Source organism: Scatophagus argus, chromosome 19 (assembly GCF_020382885.2).
Source record: "Scatophagus argus isolate fScaArg1 chromosome 19, fScaArg1.pri, whole genome shotgun sequence".
NCBI lineage: Eukaryota > Metazoa > Chordata > Actinopteri > Scatophagidae > Scatophagus > Scatophagus argus.
The window spans coordinates 17,454,708-17,481,764 of NC_058511.1; the positions used below are offsets into that span (position 1 = coordinate 17,454,708).

Sequence of the window (27,057 nt, forward strand, 5' to 3'; positions counted from 1 at the left end):
TGCACAGCATACAGTTCCCGGCGTCCTTTGGGGCCGCAGTGGTCGGTTGTTTTTCTGCTCAGACGCGGCTAGTTCAAGTTGCCATAGCACAGTAAAGCTGAGGCTTGTTGCCGTGTTTGCTAGCACTCGTGAGGCGAAAAACCAATGGCTCTTTTATAACATATTCATTGCAGTAGCTTTTATTTTCTCTCTTTTCGCCTGACATATGCAGGGTTTTTACGGCGTTGTCACAAGGTTATATGATTTGGCTAACGTTGGGTTAGCTAGCTAACGACCACAGTAGTTGCCACTTGTTGCTAGCCTGGACGAGCATCACACAACAATGCCCAGCACAGTGATTGACTGGGAAGAGGAAAGTTTGAATTGTAGTGCCTTCCTAGTTTGAAACCTTTCTTTCTCCACAGGTTGTTAAGGTAACAATGACAAAGGCTCGGTTTCTGCTAACTATGACAAAAATATCAAATGTAAAGAAACTTCAAAACCAGCCCGGTTTGTGCGTTAATCTGATTAACAGTTAGCCAGCATTTCACTAATCGTCAGATTTGCATAAGCAGCCGTTTTTCGACGACCTGCCCGGTCTCAAACTATGGATTCATCCAGTGAGTCGGATTCATACGACAGGACGCGGGTGCACAGGCCTCGGGGGCGTGAAGCCCACCGCAGACCTGGTCGGGACATTGGCAGAGCCCGAGGGAGTGGGGGTGATAATCGGGGAGCAGACATCTCGGAGAAGATGAGCACACTGGCGAACACTTTACAGGTACTCTGCTCAGATGTCATACGGTTGCAAATACTGAACATTCATATGTGTTTTGTAATCAAGTGGTCTGGCTGTGACCTTATAGGGTCTTCCACTTAACTGGACAAGTACGTCAGTATCCTTATAAACTTGTACTACATTTTTGGTTTTCATATTTATTTATAGCTTGCATTGACCTTGAACTTATGGGAATAATTATTAACTCATACCTTCCTTTTTCTGATAGGACACCAGTAGGAACTTAACCAAAGTAGACCAGATGCTGGGCCAGTACAGGGACCATACAGAAGATCAGGCCGAAGCCATGGCACTGGTGAGACACTTGATCTTTTAATTGTAATTCACTGATAATATTTTCATCTCTTAAAAATGCTGATGATTTTCGACACGGGTCTCCCCATTGCACACACTGTACACTGATTACCACAACATTAAAACCACTGACAGGTGAAGTGAATAAAATTAATCATATGTTTACACACAACGGTCCTGTGGAGGCCCCACCTGGTGGGAGGGTGGATTCGGGTTATTTCAGTGCATCCAACTTCTCAATCAGTTTGGGATCTGAGTGTGTGCAGGCTAGTGTTGTAGTCTTTGAGACATTGCCGGAACCCAGGGTTTCCCCACAGAACATTGCATTGTGAAGATACAATGAATTTTATTCACTTCACCTGTCAGTGGGGTCAATGTTGTGACTTTAATGTTGGTGTATAGCTGTGTTTTGATCTGAGACTTCTCTAAAAGTCTCTAAAAAACTCACACTGATACTTAATGGGGCCATTTTGAATAAAATTATGAAAGTTTTAGTAAATACTTCACAAAATGTATTTCTTTTTCCAATAGTTGTGAGAATTCTGTTGTGGCAACACTTTGTTTTTCTCCATATCTTTCCAATGGTCTGGTCTTGTGTATTTTCATGTATATCTGTTCTCCCTGTTCTTCTTTATTAGTTTGGTATTCGCTTCTTAATGCTATTAAATTTTTTTTGTCAGTGTGTTGTTTATGTCTTCTTTTTCTTTTTGCACCAGCTCAGAGAGAACCTAGAGGAGTCAATCAGTCAGCTTCAGACACAGAGGCTGGGCAGATCTAACGGTGCTCGGAGTGCTTCAGCTTCAGCCTCCACACTGCACACTAGCGACCTGGAAGCTTGCTCGGGATCAGGTATGGATTAATGAAAAGGATTTTGCTGTCCTCTGTCTACCCATTTTAGTCTGAGTTGTGGATAATTTGCGATGAGATGAGACATAAATGCTTAAACCACAGAAATAGTACACTAAAATGACAGTGAATGCACAAAGAACACCTTATAAGCCTTATGCACATGGGTTTGCACTGCCTGTGTTTGGTTACCTATTTTTGAAGTAACCAGCCAGCAGGAGATCTGCCCTTAATGCTTTCCTCTATATGTAAATCTGTTATTTCAGATGGGCTGCGTTTCTACCCTACCTCTCCACTGAGGGACTATTCAGGCACAACGGGAAGGAGAAGACGGTCTCAGTCTGCTGGTGTTCGCTTCGAGGATGCCAGCCTGACAGGAGAAGATGTAAGGAATGGAATGAAGACAGAGCAACCACCAGTCAGTGCCACTTGTTACTGTCCCTCCTCTCTCTTGCCTTTCTCTCTCTCCCCCTCAACCCAACTGGTCAGGGCAGATTAAGAAGAATTAAGAATCACTTTATTGGCAGTATATATAATTTTACATACACACACTGCATTTGTCTTCTGCATTTAACCCATCCTTAGTTGAACACACACATGCAACACCCAGAAAATTACATGCAGTGAAACACACACAGGAGCAGGGGGCTGCATCAAGCGCCCAGGGGGCAAATTGGGAGTTAAGTGCCTTGCTCAAGGGCACATCAGCCAGCTAATGGAGGGGGGGGGGGGGACATTTTTTTGCATTATTCAAAAAAACTATTCACTCCACCACACCCAAATTTTTCCTGCTCATCCGGTGGGGGAATCGAACCACGTCTCCAACCTCTAGGCCACGGCTGCCCACATTGAGCTGGGGTCTGTTCCAAGGTTTCTGCCTTCTAAAAGAAGGTTTTTCCTCACCTGTGTCTTGGTGCTTGCTCATGGGAGTTTTGTTGGGTCTCTCTGTACCAAAATTCAAATTAAAGGGTTTGGTCTAGACCTGTTCTATTTAGAAACTGTCATGAGACAACTGTTGTTGTGCTTTGGCATTATATAAATGAATTGAACTGAAATTCAGATAGTTTCAGAAAGTTCCCACAAGAGGGCAGACTGAGTCAGCAACACAGATATGCAACTTGTTACGCTGATCTTGAAGGGGCTTGACAAGATTTCCTTGAAATCAGCTACTGTTCATGTTAGTATGTTCCTTTATGCCAAAGTGTGTTCAGAAGTCCCTGTTTATTTTTGATTATGCTTTCAACAGTAATTACAATAAATGCGCATCTCTGTAAAGGCATTGACAACCTTGCTTTGGCTGTGCATGATGTTTTGTCTTCTGTATCAATCTGTGGCTGTCCCACATAGATTCACACTATGCATCAGTCCTTGAGGGATCTGCGCTGTGACCAGCAGAGACTGTCTGATGACTTGGACAGAGAAATCCTCAGGAGAAATAGGTACTAGAGGTGTTTTTTTTGTTTGTTTGTTTGATTCCACATAGCACACTGAATTCATCAGTCATTGTCCTTTTTTGTGCTATAGTATGATTTTTAGATGTGAATTGAATCTCCAAATGGTATTTTGTTACCTGCCAATTTGTCACTGGCTGGATTGGAAAGCTGGTGAAGTGATAGAGAGTGGTAATACAGTAAAAAATATTTAATCTCAAATATAGAAATTAAATCATGACTCTTATGCAGTCTCCTCTTTAAATCTGCCCTCATTATTTTCTAATTCATAATTTTTCTTTTTCCACCATATGCAGCATGTGATTTGTTTGTTTTTAACCAGGAGATTTTTCTTGAGCTTTGAAAACCAGTGCACTTTTTCTTTTTTTTTTAGGTCTTTATTACTCTCTCATCTCTGAGAAAGTGATAAAAGAACCATTGGAAACTTTAGAAAGATGGCAAGACACAAAGTCAAACAACAGCAGGTCCTTCTCTCAACATACATTAGAATTTGACATTTTCAAGTTATTAAAAAATCTCTCCTCCCTTGTGCTGCTGACCATTGATCCACTGCCATATTTCAACATCTGAAGCTGTTTAATTATTTTTAGTGGAGGCACTTTATGTATTTCCATTTTGATCAATGGTGTCCTGGAATAGGATTTTTCAAAGCAATCGACAGCTGTAGTGCATAAATAATTCCAGACTGCTGGATTTGTCTTCTTCTTCTTCTCTACAGGTCTGATATTGACACCAGGCGAGCGATGGAGAACCTCATAGGGCACATGGCAACTTCCCAGAGACAGACCTCGGTGAGTTGTAGCTGTGTATTTCCCAACCAATACTATATATAATGTAAGTGTGCTTTCTGCCTCTGTGGACTTCAGAAGAAATGTAAATGCAGCCTGAATTTAAGGACATCACACTGAGCAATGAAAGCCTCGGTAGAAAGCAGTATGCAAATGTTTATGTTTCCTGAATAGAAATGGACAAAGCGGTACCCTCTATTTCAGTTGTCACTTCAAGTGAAGTCAAGCTTTACCAAAAATATTTCAGTACAATTTCCAGGCACATGGTTCTTCATTGCAGAATCACTACTGTGACAAATACACTGCTCCCAGTGACAGCCAACATGTTTAATATTTTTTTATCTTGTCACGTTTGTGGACGTGACAAGATAAAGGTGATGCTTCCTGATTAAACTGAGATTTCTTGCGTTGTGAATGTAATACTCAGAGTTCTCGAAGATATTTTTCTCACCCGCTCCTTTTAATTTCCTGGTGTCTCATTTATCATATCTCGCTGCCATTCCTGCGCCGGTGATGTTTGCGTCACCTGAAGCGTCCACTGTCTCACTGTCTGCAGGTGTCGTCTCGCGTGGAGCAGCGTCTGCAGGAGCTGGAGAGAGAGATGTGCGCTGATCAAAGCAGCGTGGGGAGAGAGAGAAGGCCCGATCAGCAGGCGGCCGTGTCCGACGAGCTGCAGGAGGTGACACTCCCTATCACTCAGTTGCTGTGATCCCTCCACTCCACACCTCCCCACTGACACTCACGTTCTCTCACGTTCAAAAACGCAACAAAAAAAATCTAGCGATGACATGAAGGCACATAGATACAATGGAGGGATGTGGACAGGACAAGATACAGGACAGAACAATACAACAGTGTCAGGAACAGCACACGCTGACTCACCTCAGTATGATGTGAATGTATCAAACATCACCTGTAGCCCCCTGAGGAGGTTCAGAAGTTTAAAAAGCACATATGACAATCAGAGCGACAGATAAGAATAAACATGTGGCCTCCAAATAAGGATGCATGAAGCATGCGAACACAGACTCTCAGAAAAGATTAGAGATTTTTATGTCTCTCAAATTGGTGTGTTCCAGCCGTGCAATGCTTGGGAAGAAAGCGCTGATTGGCTAAATGAACACTCGCTTGCTGGTTTCATGCAGTCGCCTCGATCGACATCTCTACTGTGCCTTTGTCCTCACAAATGCAGTCAAAAAAGCAGAAGAAAAACATTAAGTATTTTCAAAAATGTTATGGTATAATCTTATTTGATCAAATTCTTGAACATCTTAAAATTTCACAGTGATGATTTGGATTTTGTCCTAAGATTTCACTTAATTTTACACTTTCTCAAAGACTTGTTGGTAGTTTTACATGGATTATGTCTGAGCCTAATTGTTCTGGTGTAATGTGATTCATTACTCATTTTACTAATGCTAGGTGGCATTCGGTGAAATACATTTTTTGAGGAGGAGAAATTTGGAGTAAAGAGAAAGCGAGTCAGTGGGACTTAGTACTCACACAGAGGCAGCAGCAATAAATGGCTGTTGGTTGAGCGATAATAGGGACCACTACTGACATTTACACAGTTTTTTATGCTAAATTTAAAAAAAATAAAATAAATAAATCCTGCTCTGGCTGCCAGCCTTGGCACAGACAGGTTAAAATGCAAGCTTGATAGCGTTAACAAATGAAGTCTGAAACATTCTCAAGTGATCTCTGGTGAGTAATTAATCCTTTACAAGAAAAAAAGAAGTCAGAAAAGAACCAAAAACATTTCCATAATTGACGTGATTAATAATTTTCCATGCAATTAGATACAGCTTTCATGACTGTGTTGTCCATCAGATGTTTGAACTGAACCACAATCTTACCAAAGGCTTTTCTCTCTAATATACTGCCACCTTCTCTTGTTTGATGAAGCAGTACTCCCACTGTGTCACCTAGGCGTCTTACTTTGCTTTATGAGACTATGAAGCACACCTAAGCAATTACTGTGATTCAGTACAAATGGTTGCCAAGCAAGTAATTGCTACTTTCCCATATTTCATGTCAATCATGTTTTTTAAGTCATGCATTTGTCTTCAAGTATTAATAGCTGTGAGCGCTCTGTCATTAGGTGCACTTTAGTGTTGTAGACTTCCTGCTAGATGCACTTAATCGATGCCCACAGTCACAGTTAAGTACACATTATCTTGTATTATTGCTCTCTTACGTTGCTGCTTTCCTTTTAGCTGCACAAATCATCCAGATTATTTATCATCAGCATAAGGTTGGATCATTTCTGAAATACCTAAACCATTTCCTTGCTGGTTACTGGTCTTGAGGACTGGGTTTTGCAGATGCTAATCAGTGTCCTGGCATCAGTCAGTCAGTTTTCAAATCACTCATGCCTACTGCAGTTTATGGGCAGACCACCGAGGGGCACTGTGTAGCTATATCCAGGTTGATAACCTTTGTGAGCCAGCCTTTTCAACACACTGTGTAATGATAGTAGCTACCAATTCATTTGCATCCAGCTCCTCCGTACTGCCCTAATGGGACACCAGCAGGGCCCGGGGCGATGGGAAATAATGCATTTGTCCAAAAATTAAGGGTAAATAAACAAGCATGAGGAAATGGAGAGGAAAACAATCTCTTTTTACTACAAAAGAGCAGGAGGGGAGGGAGAGCAGAGGGCACATTTATTCCCCACCGATGGGCCCGCTGTGATGTGAATCAAATAGATGATGAGTCACTTGGGTAGATGTTATTGCTAGCAGCCGGTAATTCATCACAACAGCCTGCTCAGAATGAGCAGGATTGAGTGGGATCTAAGCTCTTACACAAATCCACAATGATGCCAGTATCTCGTTCCAAGAGGATGAGATGAGGGATGCTGTGATGCAATAGCACCTCCCATGTTGCATTCTTGTGCTACTCTGATATGTGTGCTGTTCTAGTCCATTCTCTGGCCTTTATGTTGTGTTTTGTAGACTTCAGGGAGACGCCAGCTTCAAGCCCATGAGCGAGAGGAGGCCATGACAGCCAGGCTGCTGAAAGCTGAGAAGGAGAAGTCCAAGGTGAATACATTTTGACTAAAAGAGTTTGGTAAATTATTATGACCCTGATTTTACGAAAGTGAACCTTTTAAGAGTTCCTGGATCACACTGTAGTTAGCTTTCTAAAGATGAAAATTAAATAGAACATCTTCCCAATGCTTTCCTCATTGTGCTTTGACTAAAACTGCATACATTCCAAATTTATAAATTGTAGATGCTGCATACGAAATGATGCACTGTTGGGGACGCACTCACTCACACTAATCTCCTAATTATATCCATATCAACTTCCAAATCACTTTTTCATTATGTATTGTCCGGATGTTGTTGTTGTGCTCCCTCAAGGTGGATCACAAACTGGAGACAGCTAGGCGACTACTTGAACAATCTGAGGACACCAGGGAGTCACTTGTTCAACAGGTTTGTTTACATCTGAGTGTACTGCCCCTGACTGTATATGCAGATCTACAGTAAACTGCAGCATCTTCCAAGTGAATGTCAGTGTCAGACAGATGTCTTTCTCTGTGTCTGCTTTACATTGTTGACAATCCCCAGGTGGAAGACTTGCGCAGTGAGCTGCTGAGGACAAGGAAGGAGAAGACAGAGCTTCAGAGGGCCCGGCTGGAGTCTTTCCAGCCCGTTGCTCAGCCACATGGCAACTACACTGACAGGGAGGAGGGAAGAGGTGGACAGCGAGGGCCAGGTGCTAACTGTAGGGCTGGATAAACAGCAGAGGAGAAGACAGAGAGGGTTTGGATGCAGGTCATGGGTGTGTTAAAAGATTGCTAAGTCAACTCTGTAAACATAGAAATAGCTGGTATTTTGGCTTGTTCTATTTATTTGTCAGTTTCTTCTTGAAGATAATCTTCAGGCAGTACACAAGCATTACCAATTTCTGAATCCAAATACCTTTGGAAGTATGAGATACAGGGCTAGCAAGAGTAAAGACAATGAAGACAGGACAAGCAGAATGTTTGAGAGAGGACAAAGGAGGGAAAATTAAGTGAGGTTTAGACAAAAGTATTACAAATCTCTTTTTTCTATTATCGATTTTGGGGTATCATAGGCCTTGAAAGGGCAATGAAAATTTGAAAATGACACATTCTTAGAAAAGTGTTTTAAGTTCTATAGTTGGTTGGTATGCAGTAGGAATCTTCAGGTCATTTAGATTATTTGTTTAAATCTGATGGTGAACTATATTATGATGACAGATCAGAGTCTTTGTTGATTTTGCGCCTCTTACCCCTTCGGTTATATTCTGTTCATGTCTGTCCTCTCTTGGTCTGCCACAAGTGACCAAGTGAAGTGACTGATAGCAAGCCACGCGTATGAGCATCCAGTATAGTTGGTAAGAGAGATAAAAATAAATAAATAAATAAATAAACTCAAGTTAAGGTTAGAAAAAAATTCAGCTATCACCTTTTTTTTGCAGAAGCTGCAGTGTATTTCTCATGCTCGCTTCATGTCACTAACAGCACTTTGAACATGTGTCTGTATGTGTACTTATGTGTTAATAGATCGTTTGGAGCTGGAGAAAGAAGTGGCGGAGCTGCGAGTCCAGCTGCGTGCAGCCTCAACCCTGAGTGAAGTTGAAGAACTGAAAAGGGCTCTGGACCGCAAGGAGAAGGAGAGGGTCCAGCTCACCTTACAGGTGGAGGTGTGTCAGAGAAACGGTGTGACAGTGGGTATTTATATCAGTCAACAAGAGCGCCAAACACCTGTGGTTCAGAACAGGCACTGAATGTCATTCCTTGCCCTGCCTCTCATCCATGGTCGCATTCTCCGCCCACTCCATGTGGCTTGATCCGCTTAAAATCGTCAGATGAATTGACAGTCGGAATAGGAGATCAGAAATCAACCAGCAGTCATTTGTCCTTCTCAGTCTGGTGCAGTGTGTCACTTCCATCACTGTAACAAGGCATAAAACATTTAGAAGAAAAAACAAAATGCATTCCCTTGTTAAGCAGAGGTATGCAAGGCTATGCTGGGCATCAGTAATAGTAGAAATAGCTGCACTTTAAACACTGGCACATTCCCTTACTCTGATGTTTCTTTCACTGAATATGTGTTTAAACTCCCACACTTCCCCTATTGCAGAGTAGGTGTTAAAAGATGAAGTGGGTGTTTGCATGTATCACCTGGGGCGCCTCTTGTGGTTTTTATGTGTAGATCAAAATAGTCGTTGGAAACGTTTCATTTTAATGGTAAATGAGCTAAAATGAAGTATAATGAGGAGAATGGGGTGGAAGATTCAATTTCTCAGTGACTGAATTTATATACAGTCTAATAGGTCCGTGCCTAATCAGCCTATGACTAATTACTCTGAACTGACAGACTTATTCAGTATAAATGCCTAAACGGCAGCAAGCTAACCTTACGTGCCCTTAGTTCAGACTTCAATCAAGGTTGAAACTTCAAAGTGATTCTTGATTTTGTTATGGATATAAAGTTTATCTGAGACTACTTTTCAGAGCAGTCTGGCAGATAATCAAATCGCAGGCACCATGTAAACACAGTCTCAACCTTCTTTGACCTTTCTGTCTTTGCCTTTTGTCCTGTTCTTTGCTGTTTTTGACAGTGTGCGTGCCATATTTTCCCTTTTTCTGCCTTCCTTCTTTAAACATCAACTTCCCTTTTCTCCCTTTAACTTGCTTGTGTTTCCCTAAACTTATTTCCCCACATCCCTATGTCTGCCTTTCTCCTGCCTTTCTCTGTTTTTGGTCCCAGTAGCAGTAGTAGTCACGCAAATGCACACGCACGTCCTCCTTGACCTTTTTTTCTCTTTTCTATATAACAGGAATTGTCGTCAGACCTGGCAAGACGGGAGCAACAGCAGCTACGAATGCTGGAACAGCTGAGGGAGATACAGGTGTTTTTTTTTTTATATATATTATATTTATTGATCATCGCGTCACAATGCAATTCATCAGGGCATAGGTCATTCAATTCAAGGACCTGAAACAAGGGGTGCTTTTTCTGTTGTTAATTTAAATTTGAAGTATACTATCCATAATGTTTGATTCTGGGCCACAGCTTCACAGAATTACAATATAAAAAAACTGAAAAACCAATGGTAGAATTATGAGATTTTTCAGAATTTGGTCTGTGAGCTATTTTAGTATCCACCATATGGTTAAACAACACTGATTCAGATTATAAAGAGTGAGCATACACCTGATGCATAAATTCGCTCATCCTTCCAGAGTCGTGGGCAGGCAGAGAGGAGGGAGATGGAGGCATTACTTCAGGAGAGCACGAGGAGCAGAGATGAATTGAAGACCAGGGCCCAGGAGGCTGTGCGCCAGTGGAGGGCAAAGTGCAGGAGGCTGCAGAAGGAGCTGGAGGAGGTGAGGGCCCAGGCTCAATTCCATACCGATAAGGCCTCGCAGGTCTGTTGAGGCAGATGCATTCATCACAAGACTTTTGACACCACAGCCTCCTGTAGCAGCTGTGGCTAAGTAACCGCTGATCTTTGTAATGCTGGCCATTGATCCACATTCAAGAAAATCCATCTTAACAACTCATTGAGTCTAATGGACATATTCATTCATATTCAAAGTATTGTTAGCGGTAGGAGTGGAATTATAGAACTGTATTTTAAATTGAAAAATGATTTCAAATTTCTAAAGAAATAACACAGATGATCTTATCATTGACACTTGAAATTTTTAACCTAAAGCCTGTGTTACAGCCTTGAGCTGTGGAGTTTGAGAGGAGGAGGCCAAAAGTGAGAATATCACAGCTTTTGCTCGATTGATCTTGACTGTTCTGCTGCAACATTTTGCATTTAATTATTTTGTTTATCTAATCTGTACTTATGGTAGGTTTACTCTATAATTTTCATGCTATTCTGCTAAGAGAATCTGTCCCATGACACCTAAAACTACTTATATAATACAACAAATACAAATACAACATGCTTTGCACATGCGCTAATACTGTGAACAAACATGTGCCATTGGTAACACGCAGGCACAGACTGTGATTGTTGTTGTGTATCAGAGTTAAGCTCGTGCTGTATTCAAGATACCATCAAAACCGCTTAGTTGTCAGCTGTTTTCTTGTTCCTTTTGGCAATAGTTGTTCTTTCAGCTTATCTTTGAACAAAATTAAAGCTCTCGGTTGTTGAATCCAGCAAAAGTTTACCAGACCATGGCTAACCTCACTGAAACTTACTGAGTAGGTATCAGATGCCACTGGTGGGCTATTGCAGATCAAATATGAGCCAGCTGTACTTGTTACCTTCCAGCAGCTCTGTCTCAAATGTTCCAGATAGCGCTGCAGCCACTGCTGGCTGAGCTAGCGGCACTGGTAACAACAACTGACTGCCTTTGTTGCATTTTCTCAGCGGTGGACTCTGGCTCATGCATAACCGCTTTCACTTCGACACGGTGTTCCATAAAAGTAATCAATATTGGCTGTACTGAAATGCATTTTTCAAATCCAGTAGTAGACTGATATTTAGTGACGCCTCAGGCGAAAGGGGAAGAACAAAACTTTTCTCAGCCAAATTCTCCCTGCAGTTCTGCAGCCCACTGACATCAGTGGATGGTGGAAGTAAACTTGGTTGCTACAAGTTACAAGCTACTGGCTACAGTGAATCTTGGCAAGTGTAGTGAACATAATGGACACACAACACCACATGAATGTCTGCTCTGTTACCCAGTTGTTGTGTTTCACTTATTTTAGCGGCCAATCCTTCCATCTTCTTTTGAAACATTACAGCATGGATGACATTCTGTGACATTCTCGGTGTTTTAGAGAAAGTAAATCAACATCACAGCATCACGGGGGAAATAGAAACGTTGAAATATTTATGAGTTTTCCTGCTCAATTCCTCCATGTCCTTTTATAGTGGAAACTGACAGGGAAATCAGTCCAGGCAGCACCTCCTGTACCCTTTTAAATATAATAATTTGAAAAGAGAGATATAAAAACATATCTGTGGCAATTCATATTGTATGTCACATGTAGTCCTCTTATGGTGACAAAGAAAGGAAAGAATGAAAGGAAGATTCTGTGTAGAACTACTGAGTACCTATTAATACACAGCAGTACAGTAAGTAAAGTAATAAATATACATAATGAGAAATGTTCTGGAGCTTTTTATTCATGGCTGGATGCTTATGCACACCCTTCTTTGTTCATTTTATTTTGTGCAGTGTTTTATCCATGCAGCGGAGTGAGGGCTTTGTATCAACGACAGATGAAAACTCTCGAATAAATTTAATTATAATATACCCACGGATGAAGTCAAGTAGCCCGAGTCCCTTTGCAAGATATGTTATAGCAGTTATGCTTAGTCGAATAATTACCGGATGACTATTACTATTATTATCATCTTGAAAGTCACCTCCCAGTGATTTCCATTCCATTTGAACTAAGTGAGTCACCTCCAAACTCACAGTCAGCAGCCTCATGCCTCACACACTGACAGACAGACAGACTCCCACCTGGCATTTTCGACGTGATGCGAATTAATTACAGAATCATTTCTGCCCCCTTAATGAATTAGGGGAGAGAATCAAGTGCTCAATTAAATGATTAAGTTCTGAGCTACAGCAAAGTCTTTGCAAATTCCAGTCAAAGCCGGAGTATTAGAGACAATCTGCCTTGAACAGACCTGACCATTGTCCCTTATCAAGGAGCTGAGTGCTAGCATTTTGCTATCAGAGCACGAGCTGGTTCTGCATATGTTTCCCTGCCGCTGTCTCTCTGTCACTCTTTTTCTGGCTCTCATCATCATTGTTAGAGCTCCTTTTTGTACACCATCTCCCGCCTCCTCTTAATTTGTCATTCTTCATTTCCCTTGTCTTCTCCCTCTCCCACCCTCCTCTTCCCCCACTCTCTCTCCTGCTCTCTCTTTTGCCCTCCAGGCAGCCAGGGAAAAAGAGAGCTCTCAGGCCCAGCTGAAGGCGCTGAGCCAGCAGACTGAGGCAGCCCGCAGGGAGCTCGCTGAAATTCTAGGCCGTTTGGCCCAGCGTGAAGAAGAGCTCCACCGCAAGGACGTGGAGCTGTCCGGGACCCGCCAGCGCCAGTTGTCACTGGAGCAGGAAATCCGGGAGGTGTGGGGTTGATTATCCAAAAATAGAATATATTTTTCCAATCACAAGAGACATAATGATTTTTTTCTTGTACTTATAGGACCATAGACTGTGGGTTAGGTTAGTTTCTTGTGCTCTTTAGTTTAGTAGTATAATAATGACAGCTTTTTCCAAAGTTGTCCGAAAGCATTGAATGCGTGCTAAGGTAGACATTTATCAGTTCTCTTTTAAGAAATGTGTGTTTAATGATTACAAAAACATTATTGTTCTTGTACAAATCCCGGTCTAACCACAGACATGGCTGAAATGTTGATTTAGTTTCTCTGGCAGACCAATTACTTTCATTTAGTTTGAGGTGTTGTTAAAGTAAAAAAAAAATTCTAACAGCGCTTCTAACCTTAGGTGAGGGAGGCCTCAGCCACCCTAGAGGAGGAGACTCGGCGTCAGGCCACTATCCAGACAAGACTGGAGGAAGAGAACCAGAGACTGGGAGAACAAGTTGACACCCAAGCCTGTCATCGTCAGAGAGACCAGGCCACACAGGCCGAGCTCCAGGCTGCTCTTAAGCAGATGACTTCAGCTCATGCCCAGCTAGCCCAGCGGTTGGCTGAGGAGGAGACATCCAAGAAGGAGCTCCATAAGAGCTCCATGGAGCTACAGGCCAAGCTGACAGCAGCACAGGAGGAGTGGGCTGCACTGGGTCAGCAGCTGCAGCTTGAGAGAGAGGTGCATCAGAAAGAACTGCACAGCTTGAAGGAGATGATGGAGGACAGCAAGACAAAGAAAGAACGTGAAATGCAGGATGTGCTGAAGCTCTGCCGACAGGAGCGGGATGAAATAAAGACACACCTGAAGGAGGTCAAAGTAAGTGCTTTTATGAGTACGCTCTAAGTATTTTTTTTCCATCCAGGAAATATACAGTTAAAGAGAGTGTTTGATGTAAGTTTGTCCACCACAAGGTTCAGTTTTTTGCATTTACTAACAAAAATGGACATCTCTCTAACATCTCTCACTTAGCTGATGGTCATTTTCCTATATTATAAACTTATAAACTATAATTTCTAACCATTGTTCTGTAGAAAGGACTTCAGTCTTGTGGTAAAAATGCTCTTTAAATATGTAGAATCCCTAACTTTTGATCATTTTTCATAATCTGAGCGTGGTGGGCAGAGCGACATTTTGCACAGGAAATCAATTAAGATAACTGATGATCCTGATTCCATTTTGCATCTTAACAATACAATTACTTTTGACTTGGACAGTCAATACTCGGGGAACCCCTGTCATGTGTTGTTTTGTGTAAAAAATTAACAACAAGATATAACTTATTAATTGATGAAGTATAGAGGCTCTGGTAAGCAGTTATTGAAATATTCGAAATACAGGGAAGTCGGTTAGCTCACCTAAAGATGAGATCCCCTTTAGAAGATTCAAAATTGAGCATCTGTGGGACCTGCCAGAGCAAGTCTGATACATGTAGGCCTTACCTTGCAACACGCAGGACCCAAAGGATCCACCACCAGCGTCCCCGTGACAGACATCCTGTGTGCATGCCTTGGTGGATCAACTCCATGTTTGGTCAGTGCTGGGGCCTCCATGGATGACACTCGCTCCAGTGTGTCCAAATGATGCTCAGTCAGATTTACGTGGAGGGGAGGTGTACTTTGTCTGCAGCAGTGTTTCAGTGGGTGGTGTGTGTCAAGCGGTATCCACATGTATGTCAGGACTTTCCGGCTTCCCGGCAAAATGCTATTGGAAAACAATGATCAATAATATATACTCCACCTGTCAGTAGTTTTTATGTAGTGGCTGATCGATGTAAAATCAAATTAAAATCGAACGTCATGTCAGTTCAAATTCAATGTGTGTGGCCTACTCAGTGCAGTTGATTTCATCTCCTGTCATTTATGTTTGGAATATGATTGATTTGGACATGTGCGGGTATTTTATCATAGTTTCTCCTATATGTCAGCCACAAAAATAAGGTTTTCTAATACAGTTTGTGTAGAAAACACCATCCCATAAGAACACAAAACACAATACATTTTATAGAAACAGGCCAAAAGTTCTCACTAAGTGGTGAGTTTATTTTTTTTTTGTAACGTTTGTAACATTTATTAAGCTGTTAGCAATAGCTTAATAAAGTCTTGTGCCAGGCTAGCTGCTTCCCCCTAATTCCAGTCTTTATGCTAAGATAATCTAATTTGCTGCTGGCTATGGCTACATATTTATCATACAGATATGAGAAGGAAACCTTTAATTTATCTCTTGGCAAGAAAGTTAAGTATATTTCCAAAACTGTTCGACTATTCCTTTAAATGTGGCTTAAGGCGCCTTTTAAAAAGGCATGCTAAGCTCTGGATTATGCATCACATGTGACACATTCTGTCATTTTGTCAAATCTTTGTCGATGTCAAGGTCATAAGCCAACCAAAGAGATTTTTATTTCCTCATTACACCTAAGCATGGATCACAGAGTGCTACACATTCTAATTGACTTTTAGAGTATCATTGGCACACACTTCAAATTCAGCTCAGGGTAACATGCCTCAGCTACTAAACATCTGGCTTATTTCCGACTCAGCGAGACACAGACAAAATTCTCATTTAGAGTAATTTTCTTCATTGGCCTGTGAGTACGGGTGAATCGAGGATAGCTGAGCTCTTAATGGTGTGTGGTGCCCCGTGGATCCTCACGGCCATTCCAAAGCTCCAAGCCTGAATATTTAAAAACCCTTGATATCAGACCTCCGAAGCCTCATCAAGGCAGCGCTGGAGATAGGGGACTCCACTTGACTTACTCCCCCAGCGTCCCAACCCCCCACCTCCCTTCAATATCTCCAGTGATGAGCCCTCATGGGTACATTGTTTCTTAAGGGGCATGGTCCTCACTGATATGGTTGAGTTTAGCCCATTAGCTGTGCTGAATGGCATTAATATCTGACATAGCTCATTGTAATGGTGTCATTTCTGAGCGCGGTAAGGACAAGGGCGTTTGCTAGAATGTTTTTAAGTACTAGCCTACGGGTGCTGCATATGTCCCTAAGAAGCCCACCCAATATTCACATAGCATAGCCAGGAGCCTGTGTTACAATTTTGATACAGTCAACTGTCAGAAAAAGCTTAAAATATTCTTATTTTCTTGTCCTTGTCCTCTCAGTCTTGATTTCTCCTCCACTCTATCTTCCCTCTCGCTGTCTCTCTCTGCCTTAATCCCTCTCTTACTGCCTCCCTCCAGTTCTAATTTTGCATTTTCCATCTATTTTCCCTCTCCACAGCGGTTCTGCTTTTCCATTTTTTTTTGTTTATATCACTCCTGTCACTACCATTCCTCAGTCATTGTTGTTCATTCCACTTTACCATGTCTTGAGCTCTGTGTAATAATGTGATCATTGTAGATTGAACACTGATGTGTGAAATTTGCTAGCTTCGGCTGGACTCATACGTGACTTAAGGACTTAATTTCAGAGTCTTGACAGTGGCTTTTGCTACCATTCTCTTGACCCATTACGTGATATTCTTTGTTAAGGTGATGAATGATGCTGTGTGAGACCTATGAATTCACGATGTACCTGACTGCTTGAAATTTTTTTGCAAATAGTATCACAAGTATGGCATGCTGCATGTGAGATCCTCAAGGCAGCATTTATCCATCCATCCATCCATTTTCTATACCGCTTATCCATCAGGGTCGTGGGGGGAGGGGCTGGAGCCTATCCTGGCTGACTACGGGCCAGAGGCGGGGTTCACCCTGGACTGGTCGCCAGTCAATTGCAGGGCTGACCCACAAAGACAAGACAATCACACATGCTCACACCTTGGGTCAATGTAGAGTAGTCAGTTAACCTAATGTACATGTTTTTGGGATTGTGGGAGGAAGCCGGAAGAACCCGGAGAAAACCCACGCAGGCACAGGGAGAACATGCAAACTGTACAGAAGGGCAGCAGCATTTATGTCTCATGTAAAACTGCATTTGCACTACGATGCTCATACTCGCAGTTTTTTGTTGTTTTTTTTTTTTAAATTCTGGAAATCATATGAACTGCAGCCTGCTTTAAGTTAATATTTTTTGCAGAAGAATATTTTTGCAGATAATCACTGCCTGTGTATCACGGGCTTAAACACATCTACTCTTTACTAGGCAGATGCAGCATCAGACAAGGAGCTGTGTGGGGTGCTGCACATCAAGCTGGACAGAATGAAGGATGAGTGTGATAAGCTGGCAACACAGCTGAACACAAAAGAGGAGGCACACACACTTCTCCACAGAAAATACCAGCTGCTCAAACAGGAACTGGATGACAAAGTAAGCCTTGCTTCACTTTGCTGTGTTTTGCAAATATAATGACTAATATCGAATGATGTGAAACTTCCAGTAAATGCCAAGTATCTGTTGTCCTTTCAGTGAAATAAATCAGAAAAAAGTGCTCTGCAGAAGTATTGAAGTGTCTGCGATGATTCTAATTTATCATGACGGGAAAAAGTCCACACATTAAAGTGAAAGAAATTTAAATGGTAAGAAATACTGTGCAGATATGAGTGCCAACAGCTGCCATTATGGATCAACAGAAGCACCACTGTAACTTGACAACTCATTTGATACCTGTATAAACTTCATGAGGAGAACAAGGCAAGGCACAAGATAACCACACAATGCATCTCTAGTCTAGAGGACTAGTTATCCACACAGCAGTCAAAATGTTTTTGTTTGTCTGGTAAACAGTTTATCAGATCACCACAAAACACTCTCTTCTGCTGAATCAGGTATGGCTGCATCAAGATGCAACAAATACATATATAAACCTTAATCTACAAAGGCATTGCTCTTTTTTTCTTCCAAGAGCTAAGATATCTGGGAAGGTCATGTGATCATACAAACCTAAGAATGGTTCGAAAGGTTAAGTGATGCCAATTCAGCACTATTTTTAAAGGGACTTCATCAATATGCCCTTCGGTGTTTTACAACAGCAGTAGAAGTATTGAACCCCTGTTCACCTCTCTGTCAGACCCCTGATAAGTTGTACGAGGCTCTATGGGGGGATCCATGTATTGATTTGAAAATGGGTGAATGGAGAAAAAGGGGCTCTTATTAATGTAACACGGGTGCTTTATTATCCCAGGGACAGAATAATGATCCATGGTCCCTGGGCAGCAATAATCAGTTGGTTCCTGCGCTTTGGATATATTGATTGACCATGTCCTGGTGGGGACCCTGAAACTATTGACCATGCAGGCCAGTGAGGGAAAACTTAACTATGTCTGTTTGAGTGAGAGGAAACTGATGTGGGTCTGTCTGTCCTTCTAAGTATGTATTATTGAGTAAACTGTAAGAACTGGTAGAATTGATATCGCACTAACCTTACCTGGATCTCTCTACTCCCTGGAATATCTGCTGTAATGAGCGACCTTACACCGTCTCGTATTCAAATGACAGAACTGAAAACAGCCGACAGCGAGTGCTAATTTGCTCTCTTCCATCCTCCACAGGTCAGGTCAGGTGACCGGAGACGCGCTACGGAGTCGGAGCTTGTTAGGTTGGAGGAGAGGTTGTTGCGGATGGAAGCAGAGCAAGAGGCTGTTCTTACCTCCATGGGTGAGGAACTAGATGCAGCTTGTCGCAGCCTTGCTAGAAACAATGAAGACAAACTGCAGGTATTTTACTTTACGTTATATAATAATTCTGTATTGTTTTGTTTCGTGTTGTTGCACAAAGCTGATATACCACTGGCTTGTAATTAAACATATTGGCAAGCAATTGTTTACACACCCAGCAGACACAGAGCAACAGGAGCATCCCATTGGAGTTGTCCATTATTGGTCTAGCTCTTATGGTCCACCAACTCCTGAGAAAAATATCTGTGGATTGAATTTTCAACTAGTCATTTAATCATTTGGTCAACAAGCCAAATCAGAAAATTGCCATCGTGATTACCTAGCACCCTGAGAGTGTGTTTGTATGTTTCTGTGTGCACAAACAAGTAGAATTACAATGTTTTAATGTAGTACCAAAATGCTGTGGTACTTGATGAAAGAAATGTTCAGCTGCTTTATGGAGTGCAGCCTTCTGTTTCCCAGATGGATCTATTGACTAACCAATGTAGTTTCTGTACGTTTTACCTGAAAATCACTTTCTACTTCAATTAAGAATATGGCACTTCGCTGTGGTGAACCTGATTTTGCTGTTTGCTTGTATGATCAGTTCCGATGCCATCTGAATCCACGTGTAGCCTACGTATAAATCCTCGATCCGGCACCCACCCAAACAAATTACTTTCTCCGATTTGAAGGCCTGCATCTGCATGGATGTTTCATTCCAGCTCTACTGGTCAGTGTTTGAGAGTTTTCTTTAACGATTTAGTGGAGTGATTAGAGAGCTTTGTGTCAGTATTTTGCAAATATTGTGGTGCATTTAAGCAGCAAAACTACAAGTTTTAGGTATAAACTTGACAGGATGGAGTAAACGTACTTCTTCTGAAATAAATATATTTAGACGGCTCTGGTGGAGTGCAGGATTTATCAGGAGGACGACTGCTTTCCTCTAAACAACTTCGCTGAATGAATCTGGATTGTGTGAGACATTTGCGTGTGTGAAAGAACAGGGAACATTAGATCCTGTTGGCATCTGGGAAGACTGCAAGTTAATGATGTATTATTTCATCCACCCACAACCCGGAATTTTCATTTTCATGATCTAACTCATCCGACCTGCTTACTGTCCAGTTTTTATTAGTGTCTCTGTAAAGGGACAAAAAACCTTTTTATAATAATTATTACATTCACCATCTGCAGGAGTACTCACCAAAGCATGGTATAATGTAGAATTTTCATCCATGTATTGGCATTCTGTACAGTTTTGAGTACCTGGAAAAGGAATTCCTTTGAATGTACAGTACCAATACAATATGTAACTAGTATGTACATTAAAGCCTGTTATGCACAGCAAAGTTTCCACAGTACCACTGACAAAGCGAATGTTTTAGCTAGTTTTCTGCTGCTCCAGGCTAATGAGCCCAGGCAGCTCTTATCTGCTCATATGGATTCTACAATCTGGTCCAGCAGTGCTGCAGCTAGACTTGCAAGCAAATGCCTCACCTCATCTGTAATCTGTCATGTTGAAAAGAAGTCAAACTCACTAGTGATTGGCCTAATGAGGAGTCGTTAACAGTTTCAGGTTCTATTAGGTTTCATTTACCTCTTGGTAACCTCCTCCTTTTTCTTTAGTAACACTAATATAAAGAGTCATATGAACATGTGGTGCAGTGTCATATGGAAGACTGGGAGTTTACCAGTTTATGAACCCACCTAACGTCAGAGATTGTTTTTCTTAAACCTTGTGGGATATCTCTTCTTGGGTTACTTCCCTCTGTATCGATCACTTGTGACTTACTTCCCGTCCACTTCTTCTTTTGGACTCAGCTGGATCAAGTCAGTGCACACCATGTAAACACAAAGTTCGGTGTTTGAATTCAGCCTAGAGCGATTGTCATGTTTTGTTATGTCTCCTCAGTCTTTCCTGTCTTCCTCCACATGTAACGATGTAATGAAGAGAAATGCCACAGTGTTAATCTCTATAAAAACACCTTGCTGTGTTCTTTCTACTTGCTTTTAGTCTTAACATCTCCACCTTTTACTTCTCTTTAAACTCTGCCATCTTTACCGTTTTCTCAGCAGGAGGTGAAACAAACAGACTGTAACCAAAGACTTGCAGTCACAGATTTACTTGCATTCTGAAAGAGACGTATAAACCATGCAGTCACACATTTAAATTAGCAGTGGCAGACACTTGGATTCCACGGCAATGCTGCTGAGAAAATAGCGGTATTTCTTTCACTTCAACCCCACAGATAGCACTTTCAACTCCCAGCCTACTTGTTCGGTTTTTCAACAGTTTCACCTCCTTTTTGTCTGCCACTGTGCAGAGCTGCCTTTGATGGTCCCGGAAAAGAGTAAAGAGAGTGAGAGGCATGTTTTATCCTCCCACACAGTCACACGCTCTGCCATGCAGTTGTACACTCCCTGAGACAGAGACCTCTGCACAGTAGTACTTCATTGCCATACTTTGAGCTGCCGTGGCAACAACTTGGGAAATTCATTTTGCTTGGATCTGGTTTTGAGTGACAACTTGAAAAAGTTGCTTGACACCTGTGCAGTGACATTGTTGTTTGCCAAGGCACAGGACAGAAAGAGTCCAAAAAAAATCCTGCTGCTCGCTTTCCATGTCTGTTGATCATGCATAAACACTTTGCCACAAGGGTATGCTTGAAAAAATGTCTCCTTTTTATATGAGTTTGTACCTGTGAATTTGCATTTGTTGTGTCTTCTGTTTTTTTTTTTTTTGTTGTTTTGTTTTTTTAATCTTTCTGGCAGGATAGGAGTTATGGCTTTGCACTGTTTTTTCTGAACAGATTTGCAAAAAACACTTTGGATGGATTGATCATGGGGCAAAGTAGCAATTATTTATTTTTCATATATCCATATGAGCATGTGAGCAAATGACTTCAAACAGACTGCACTGCAATATTAGTACTAGATTTGTATTTTTTTTGCCACACTAGCAACTTACCTCTAGAGATGGAGATCAGTCGATCAGTCTGCCATTTTCATCCAGACTGAAATATCTCAACAAGTAGAGGAAGGATTTTCATTAAGTCTGGTACACACATTTGATTCCCAGATGATTGATTCTAATGGCTAATTCAATCAATACCTGAAAGGCTAATGACATTTCATCAGCTTCAGCCTGTTAGCATGCTGATGTTCACATGTAGCTTGAAGCCTTGCCCAAGTATAACCTCACAAAGCGGCTCGTATAGGCGAAGACTGACAAACGGCTGCTGACAAACAGATCAACATTATCCCTGCATCAAAAACACAGCTGCCTTATTGATTTATGAGGCAACTTTGGGTGACGAAGCAGGGATGCCAGTGCAGAGGGCTCTGTCTATGGAGGAAAAAAAAAAGCAGGTTTGATTGAACGTGCCACAACTTTTCCATACTGCAGCATGATATAATCTAGCAAAACTGTGGTGGAAAATAAAGCGTGTGGAAGCGCACATTCCTAGTGGATATTTCAACGTTTTAGTTTGGGATTGTAATGATAAAAGATAAAATAATTGCAGCTTTCCAGAATTTTGTGTCAGTACTACTAACTGCTCGACAGTCTTTTGGCCACTAATAAGTCTCACAATCACCGATCTCTGACCCAAACAATTGGCGGCTCAAACCGATCTGCATGCTACTAAGCCTTGTTTGACCATCTGTAAACACAGTATTACCATTACTGGCTGAATCAGAGAGAACATCAGGGCACATGAGAGTTTTTTTCTCTTTTGGATAAAACTTTTGGGGTGTCCTTGAGGCCCAGTGATCCTTCGTTGCATGTCATTTTACTTTATTTCTGCAGGTTTCCTGTCTGTATCTACATTGTCATTATCTAAAAAGGCTTTTCAAAAAACTAATGGCGTCTAAATATACTAAAGTACGTGTGAGTCTTGAATTATTACAGACATATCTAATGTTCCATTTCAGGTACACTTCAAGCACACATGTTCATCTACTCATGTAAAACATGCATGTAATGAAGCATAAATGAGATTATTAACCTTTGGTGAAAATTTTCATCAGCTGCGTAGTCCTCATGGAGGTGTGCTTTTAACTGAGTGCAATATAGTTATGTGGCTGTTTATCTGTGTATCTGAGTGCCTTTTTGTCTTTAGAGTGTGTGCTCTCTCTCCCTCTGAATGTGTGTGTGTGTCAGCAGTCATTAGCAGCTGGCAGGCAGTCGGTTTGTATTGCTGATGCTGACAAGCTTGTCTGGGAAGGATGGAATGTACTCCCTGGGCTCATTTTCATCACACACACAGACACAAACACAGAAAACATCTGTGTGTGCGTGCACCAGTGTGTGTAGTGTCATAGGCTGTTTAACACACATGCACACCTATTTAAGCTGGCAGAGGTCCTTAAAAAAATTCAAAGTTTGACAGGACGCTGTTCTGATTTTTATCCTGTTTGTCCCTCATCATCCTCCTATTTATATTCTATAACTCCTACAATGTCTCTTAATATATTTTGTGTCTATACAGGCAGCTTAATGTACATCTCTGAAATAGCAAATGCAACATCTTTCACTACGCGATTTTATAACGTAACGTATGCAAACAAAGGCAGGAAAGCTCATATTTATATTTATCTTTGTTCTTCTTTAACAGGCGATCTCCCAGAAACCTGGATTAGTGAAAGACCCTCACCGTTGGCTAGCTGAGACAAAGGTATGATTATTACATGCAATAGGGCTGCCTTCCCCAAAAATAAATAATCAACTATATAAATGAAAGATTAAGTATGTGACACTATTACATCATGCTCATTTCAGCTCATGCTGTATAAAAGATTAATGAAAGACTAGAGCACAGCATATGTGTAATCAATAATGTGGTTCTTGCAGATATTACAGTATTTTACTAGCAGTGGTATGGTTGTATTTTTGTACTTTACTGGTTTAAAGCAACATTTACTGTAGTATAACTTGGCAGAAAAGAAGACTCATTGTTGAGGAAACCAGTCTCCACAGCTGAGCACTGATGGGTGGTGAGAGCCAGCAGTGCTCATAATCAAACTGTGAAGTTTTGGGATCTGTGACTGAATGTGATTCCATAAGAGCACTGCCATTACAAGTTCAGTCATAGTACATTATGTAATTGGTTTTCAGTATGAGGTTAACTTGATGTTTTGCTTTATTGAGCCTCTTTTAATTGATGATATTCTAAGATGATTGTTAAGTTTTTCCTCATCTTCTTGTTTGGATAGTAATTGCTTCCTGGCTTTTTTCCAAGAGAAATAAGTTCCTGTTTAGTGCTGCAATGATGTGTTTCACAGAAGAAATTATGGCTGTGGCAGTGATGCATGATACTGTATTAAAATGTGTTTGCACTGTTCATAGTGTCTATCACCATAATGTATATCTCCTGTCAGAAAGCTTTCTGCACGCCGTGCATTTACAGGAGCACGACACTAGAGAACAAGAGTGATAATTAGCTCCCTAGTTAGCAGTTTTTACGTTAGCAAAATCTAGGTGTGATTTACAGGCTTATAGAGCCTCTAAATCTTTGCTTGTTTTGTATGGCTGTACTGTAACAACTCTTTCAGTGAAGCATTGTAAATTTATTTTAATTACCCGTTAAACTGACGGTGTGCTCCACACCACTTTGGCCACTGTGTTTTTTTGGCACATTTTGGCTGTGCTCTTGCCTGCAAATGTTTCTGAAAATGACAAAGTAATGATTATATTTTGTATTTGAAATGATTTCAAAAGGGGAAAAAAAGCATAAAATAAGCTCATAGCTTGAACAGTACTGGGGCAAAACGCCTTTTAAATAGAAGAGGGATTAATATGAAATTTTTCTATGAGAGGATTTGACTTTCAAGGGACAACAGGAGTCCCCTGTGATTTTCTTCTATCAGTCACTTTGGGTGACTTAATTAAGTTCTTGTGTAATGTTCTTTGTATTAATTATTGAGCAGATTTCTGCATCAGAAAAGCAGTTGATGAACAGTACTGTATGCATGCTTATGTTAGGAAAATCATTAAAATGGGTCTGAAATGCAAAATATCAAGATTGAAACTGAGGCCTTAGTAGTTATGAGCAATTTCCTCTTCTAAAAATGTTTCTGCTTCCTACGTCATCCATATCAAAAACAGTTGTGCATTGGTTTTTGTATTTATTTAACCAACCAGACCAAGCTCCGCTGGCTGTGTGAGGAGGTGCGGGAGAGCAACACAAGAGAACAGCGCCTAAGAAAGCAGCATCAACAGACCAGGGATCAGTTGAAGGCGCTCAGGCAGAGCCGGGACTCGGAGCAGACGGCTCTCCTGCAGCGCCTGGACCAGCAGGAGAAGCTGCTGCACTCCCTCGGCACTGAAAAGAGAGGTACGCAGTCTTAAATGAGGAAAATACATTCACATTGATTTTCACACTTAAGAAGGAAGTGAGAATGCAGCGCCTGAGTATTTTTCCTCATTTATACTATGCCATCAAAGCATGCCAGTGAGTCATGAAAGCACCCAATATAAAATGTTAAAGCACAGCATCGTGTGAGACTAATCGGGCTTTGTGTTTTTTATTAGGCAGCTTATACCCAATTTAAGAAAAAAGCATGTCGTGTGAAATCCTTCGGTTGTCCATGTATGTTGAATTTATTAAGGTGAAACAGCATGAATTTCTACCATAGCAAGCTCTCAAGGAAAATGCAGTTATTCCTTGACTGTTGGACCAACAGTCCTTTTGATCGAGCAGGCTAGTCAAACACTGACCTCCTGTTTCATTTATTCATTCATTCTGTCTCATTTACATTTAATTGCCCCATCACTAGAGCCATAACTAATGTAATGTCTGCATGTTACCGAAGCACTGGTGTCACTTAGTGTTTTTTGGGAGTAGAAATGGATGCTTGTTAAAATGTCTGTGCCTGTGCATATGAAGCATTGTTTTTTGTTTTTTTAAAGACCATGCACATGGGCCTGGTTTTGATTACAAATGTTTGAGAAAGCATCTTAATGCGTTTGAACACTTCTACAGGAAATGGACTTTTATTCTCCCCCCCCCCCATCCAAAGTCCCAGTTTTGACAGAATTCCTCCTAATGAGCTGCAAGCACTGGAGGAGGAACAACTTGTTTTTAGCGATTGATCTGAACAATACAGGGAAATAGGCCTAATTTGCGTTCCATTAACAGAACGAAAAAGATGTAAAAGACCCCGTAAGACCATAAATAGAGGGAAAGGTAGACGTGAGCAGGGAACACCTGTACACAGAGACAAATCAACTGTCTTTAATGTCACTGAGGTTTTTCTTGTTTGTTTGTTTTTTGTTTTTTGGTTTAGCAGTAGTATGGCACCATTCAGATAAGCTATCTGATGAAGCAGCCTCATCTCCTCATCCCCTTTGGAAATGCAATTCATTCTGTCTTTGGACCCAATCAGACTTGGACAGAAGTAGCCTTGTCTGTTTTCACTCCAGGCAGAAGCACCGATATGGTCTCTCTAGTAATTAGACCTAAAAGTAATCTGCATGTCACAACAGCCACAGGATCTGGTTATTTGAATTGAAGGCGTGCAAATTAAGATTTTATCAGCTGTGCTTTGAATATGGCTTCTCTGTTATGTGGTTGCTCTCTTGTTGTGATTATTTCAGAGCAAGACCGCACTCATTACTCCCTGCCATGCATGAATACTGACGTTATGATGAGTGCTATTGACATGATGCATTTGCAACAAAACACTCAACTATGCAATGTGGGAAATGCTAATTATATAATCGTACCTGTCTCCATCACAACTGATTCTTGTCTCTGTATGTCATCAGTCTGGAAATTGCATTCTTATGAGATTTATTTTCCTTATAAAACTATTTGTCTAGTTATCTCAGCAGAATAACTGGTTAATGCCAGTGCTTTTCAGAACTCTGGTGCAATGTACAGTAATTGTCTCACAGTGAATTTATTAGTGTCAGATTAGGATCGTAGTCTGTCTGTTTTCCTTTCAGTGCTTGCACAGGACTCTATCTAATCTAATCTAATCTAAAAATCTAATTTACATGAAATAATATTTGAAGTAAATGTGAACATTTTCTTTCTTTTTTATTATTCTCATAATGTGTTGCCACCATTTCATTAAAACACTTAATGCGTAAAGCCAAGCAGAGTAAACTTGGGTAAGTATTTGCTTTATAAAACTCTTGCTAAATGAAATCGGAGTTATTCCTCAAAATTAACACCTCATTAAACAAAGAGACAGTGATTATAATTAAGAATAATTTGGTGTTACAACCGCCA

The 27,057-nt window shown here is 41.1% G+C and overlaps 1 protein-coding gene across 3 annotated transcripts in view; it reads left to right on the top strand.

Moving 5' to 3' along the window:
• Positions 1-16: 16 nt before the first annotated feature.
• Positions 17-27,057, top strand: part of LOC124050555 (centrosomal protein of 128 kDa) — a 36,708-nt gene continuing 9,667 nt past the window's right edge. Inside the window, exons 1-20 of one of the 3 annotated variants that reach the window (XM_046373224.1) lie at positions 17-413; positions 515-760; positions 987-1,073; positions 1,789-1,921; positions 2,185-2,336; positions 3,266-3,357; positions 4,088-4,160; positions 4,714-4,836; positions 7,115-7,201; positions 7,526-7,600; positions 7,736-7,883; positions 8,698-8,837; positions 9,978-10,049; positions 10,384-10,527; positions 13,057-13,245; positions 13,627-14,088; positions 17,367-17,531; positions 18,713-18,877; positions 23,437-23,496; positions 24,963-25,155. In XM_046373224.1, coding sequence (XP_046229180.1) covers positions 587-760; positions 987-1,073; positions 1,789-1,921; positions 2,185-2,336; positions 3,266-3,357; positions 4,088-4,160; positions 4,714-4,836; positions 7,115-7,201; positions 7,526-7,600; positions 7,736-7,883; positions 8,698-8,837; positions 9,978-10,049; positions 10,384-10,527; positions 13,057-13,245; positions 13,627-14,088; positions 17,367-17,531; positions 18,713-18,877; positions 23,437-23,496; positions 24,963-25,155 — 2,734 coding nt within the window. In that variant the 5' untranslated portion in view covers positions 17-413; positions 515-586. Of the gene's footprint in view, positions 761-986; positions 1,074-1,788; positions 1,922-2,184; positions 2,337-3,265; positions 3,358-4,087; positions 4,161-4,713; positions 4,837-7,114; positions 7,202-7,525; positions 7,601-7,735; positions 7,884-8,697; positions 8,838-9,977; positions 10,050-10,383; positions 10,528-13,056; positions 13,246-13,626; positions 14,089-17,366; positions 17,532-18,712; positions 18,878-23,436; positions 23,497-24,962; positions 25,156-27,057 lie in introns of all 3 variants that reach the window. The other 2 variants (XM_046373223.1, XM_046373226.1) reach the window with 2 other exon arrangements.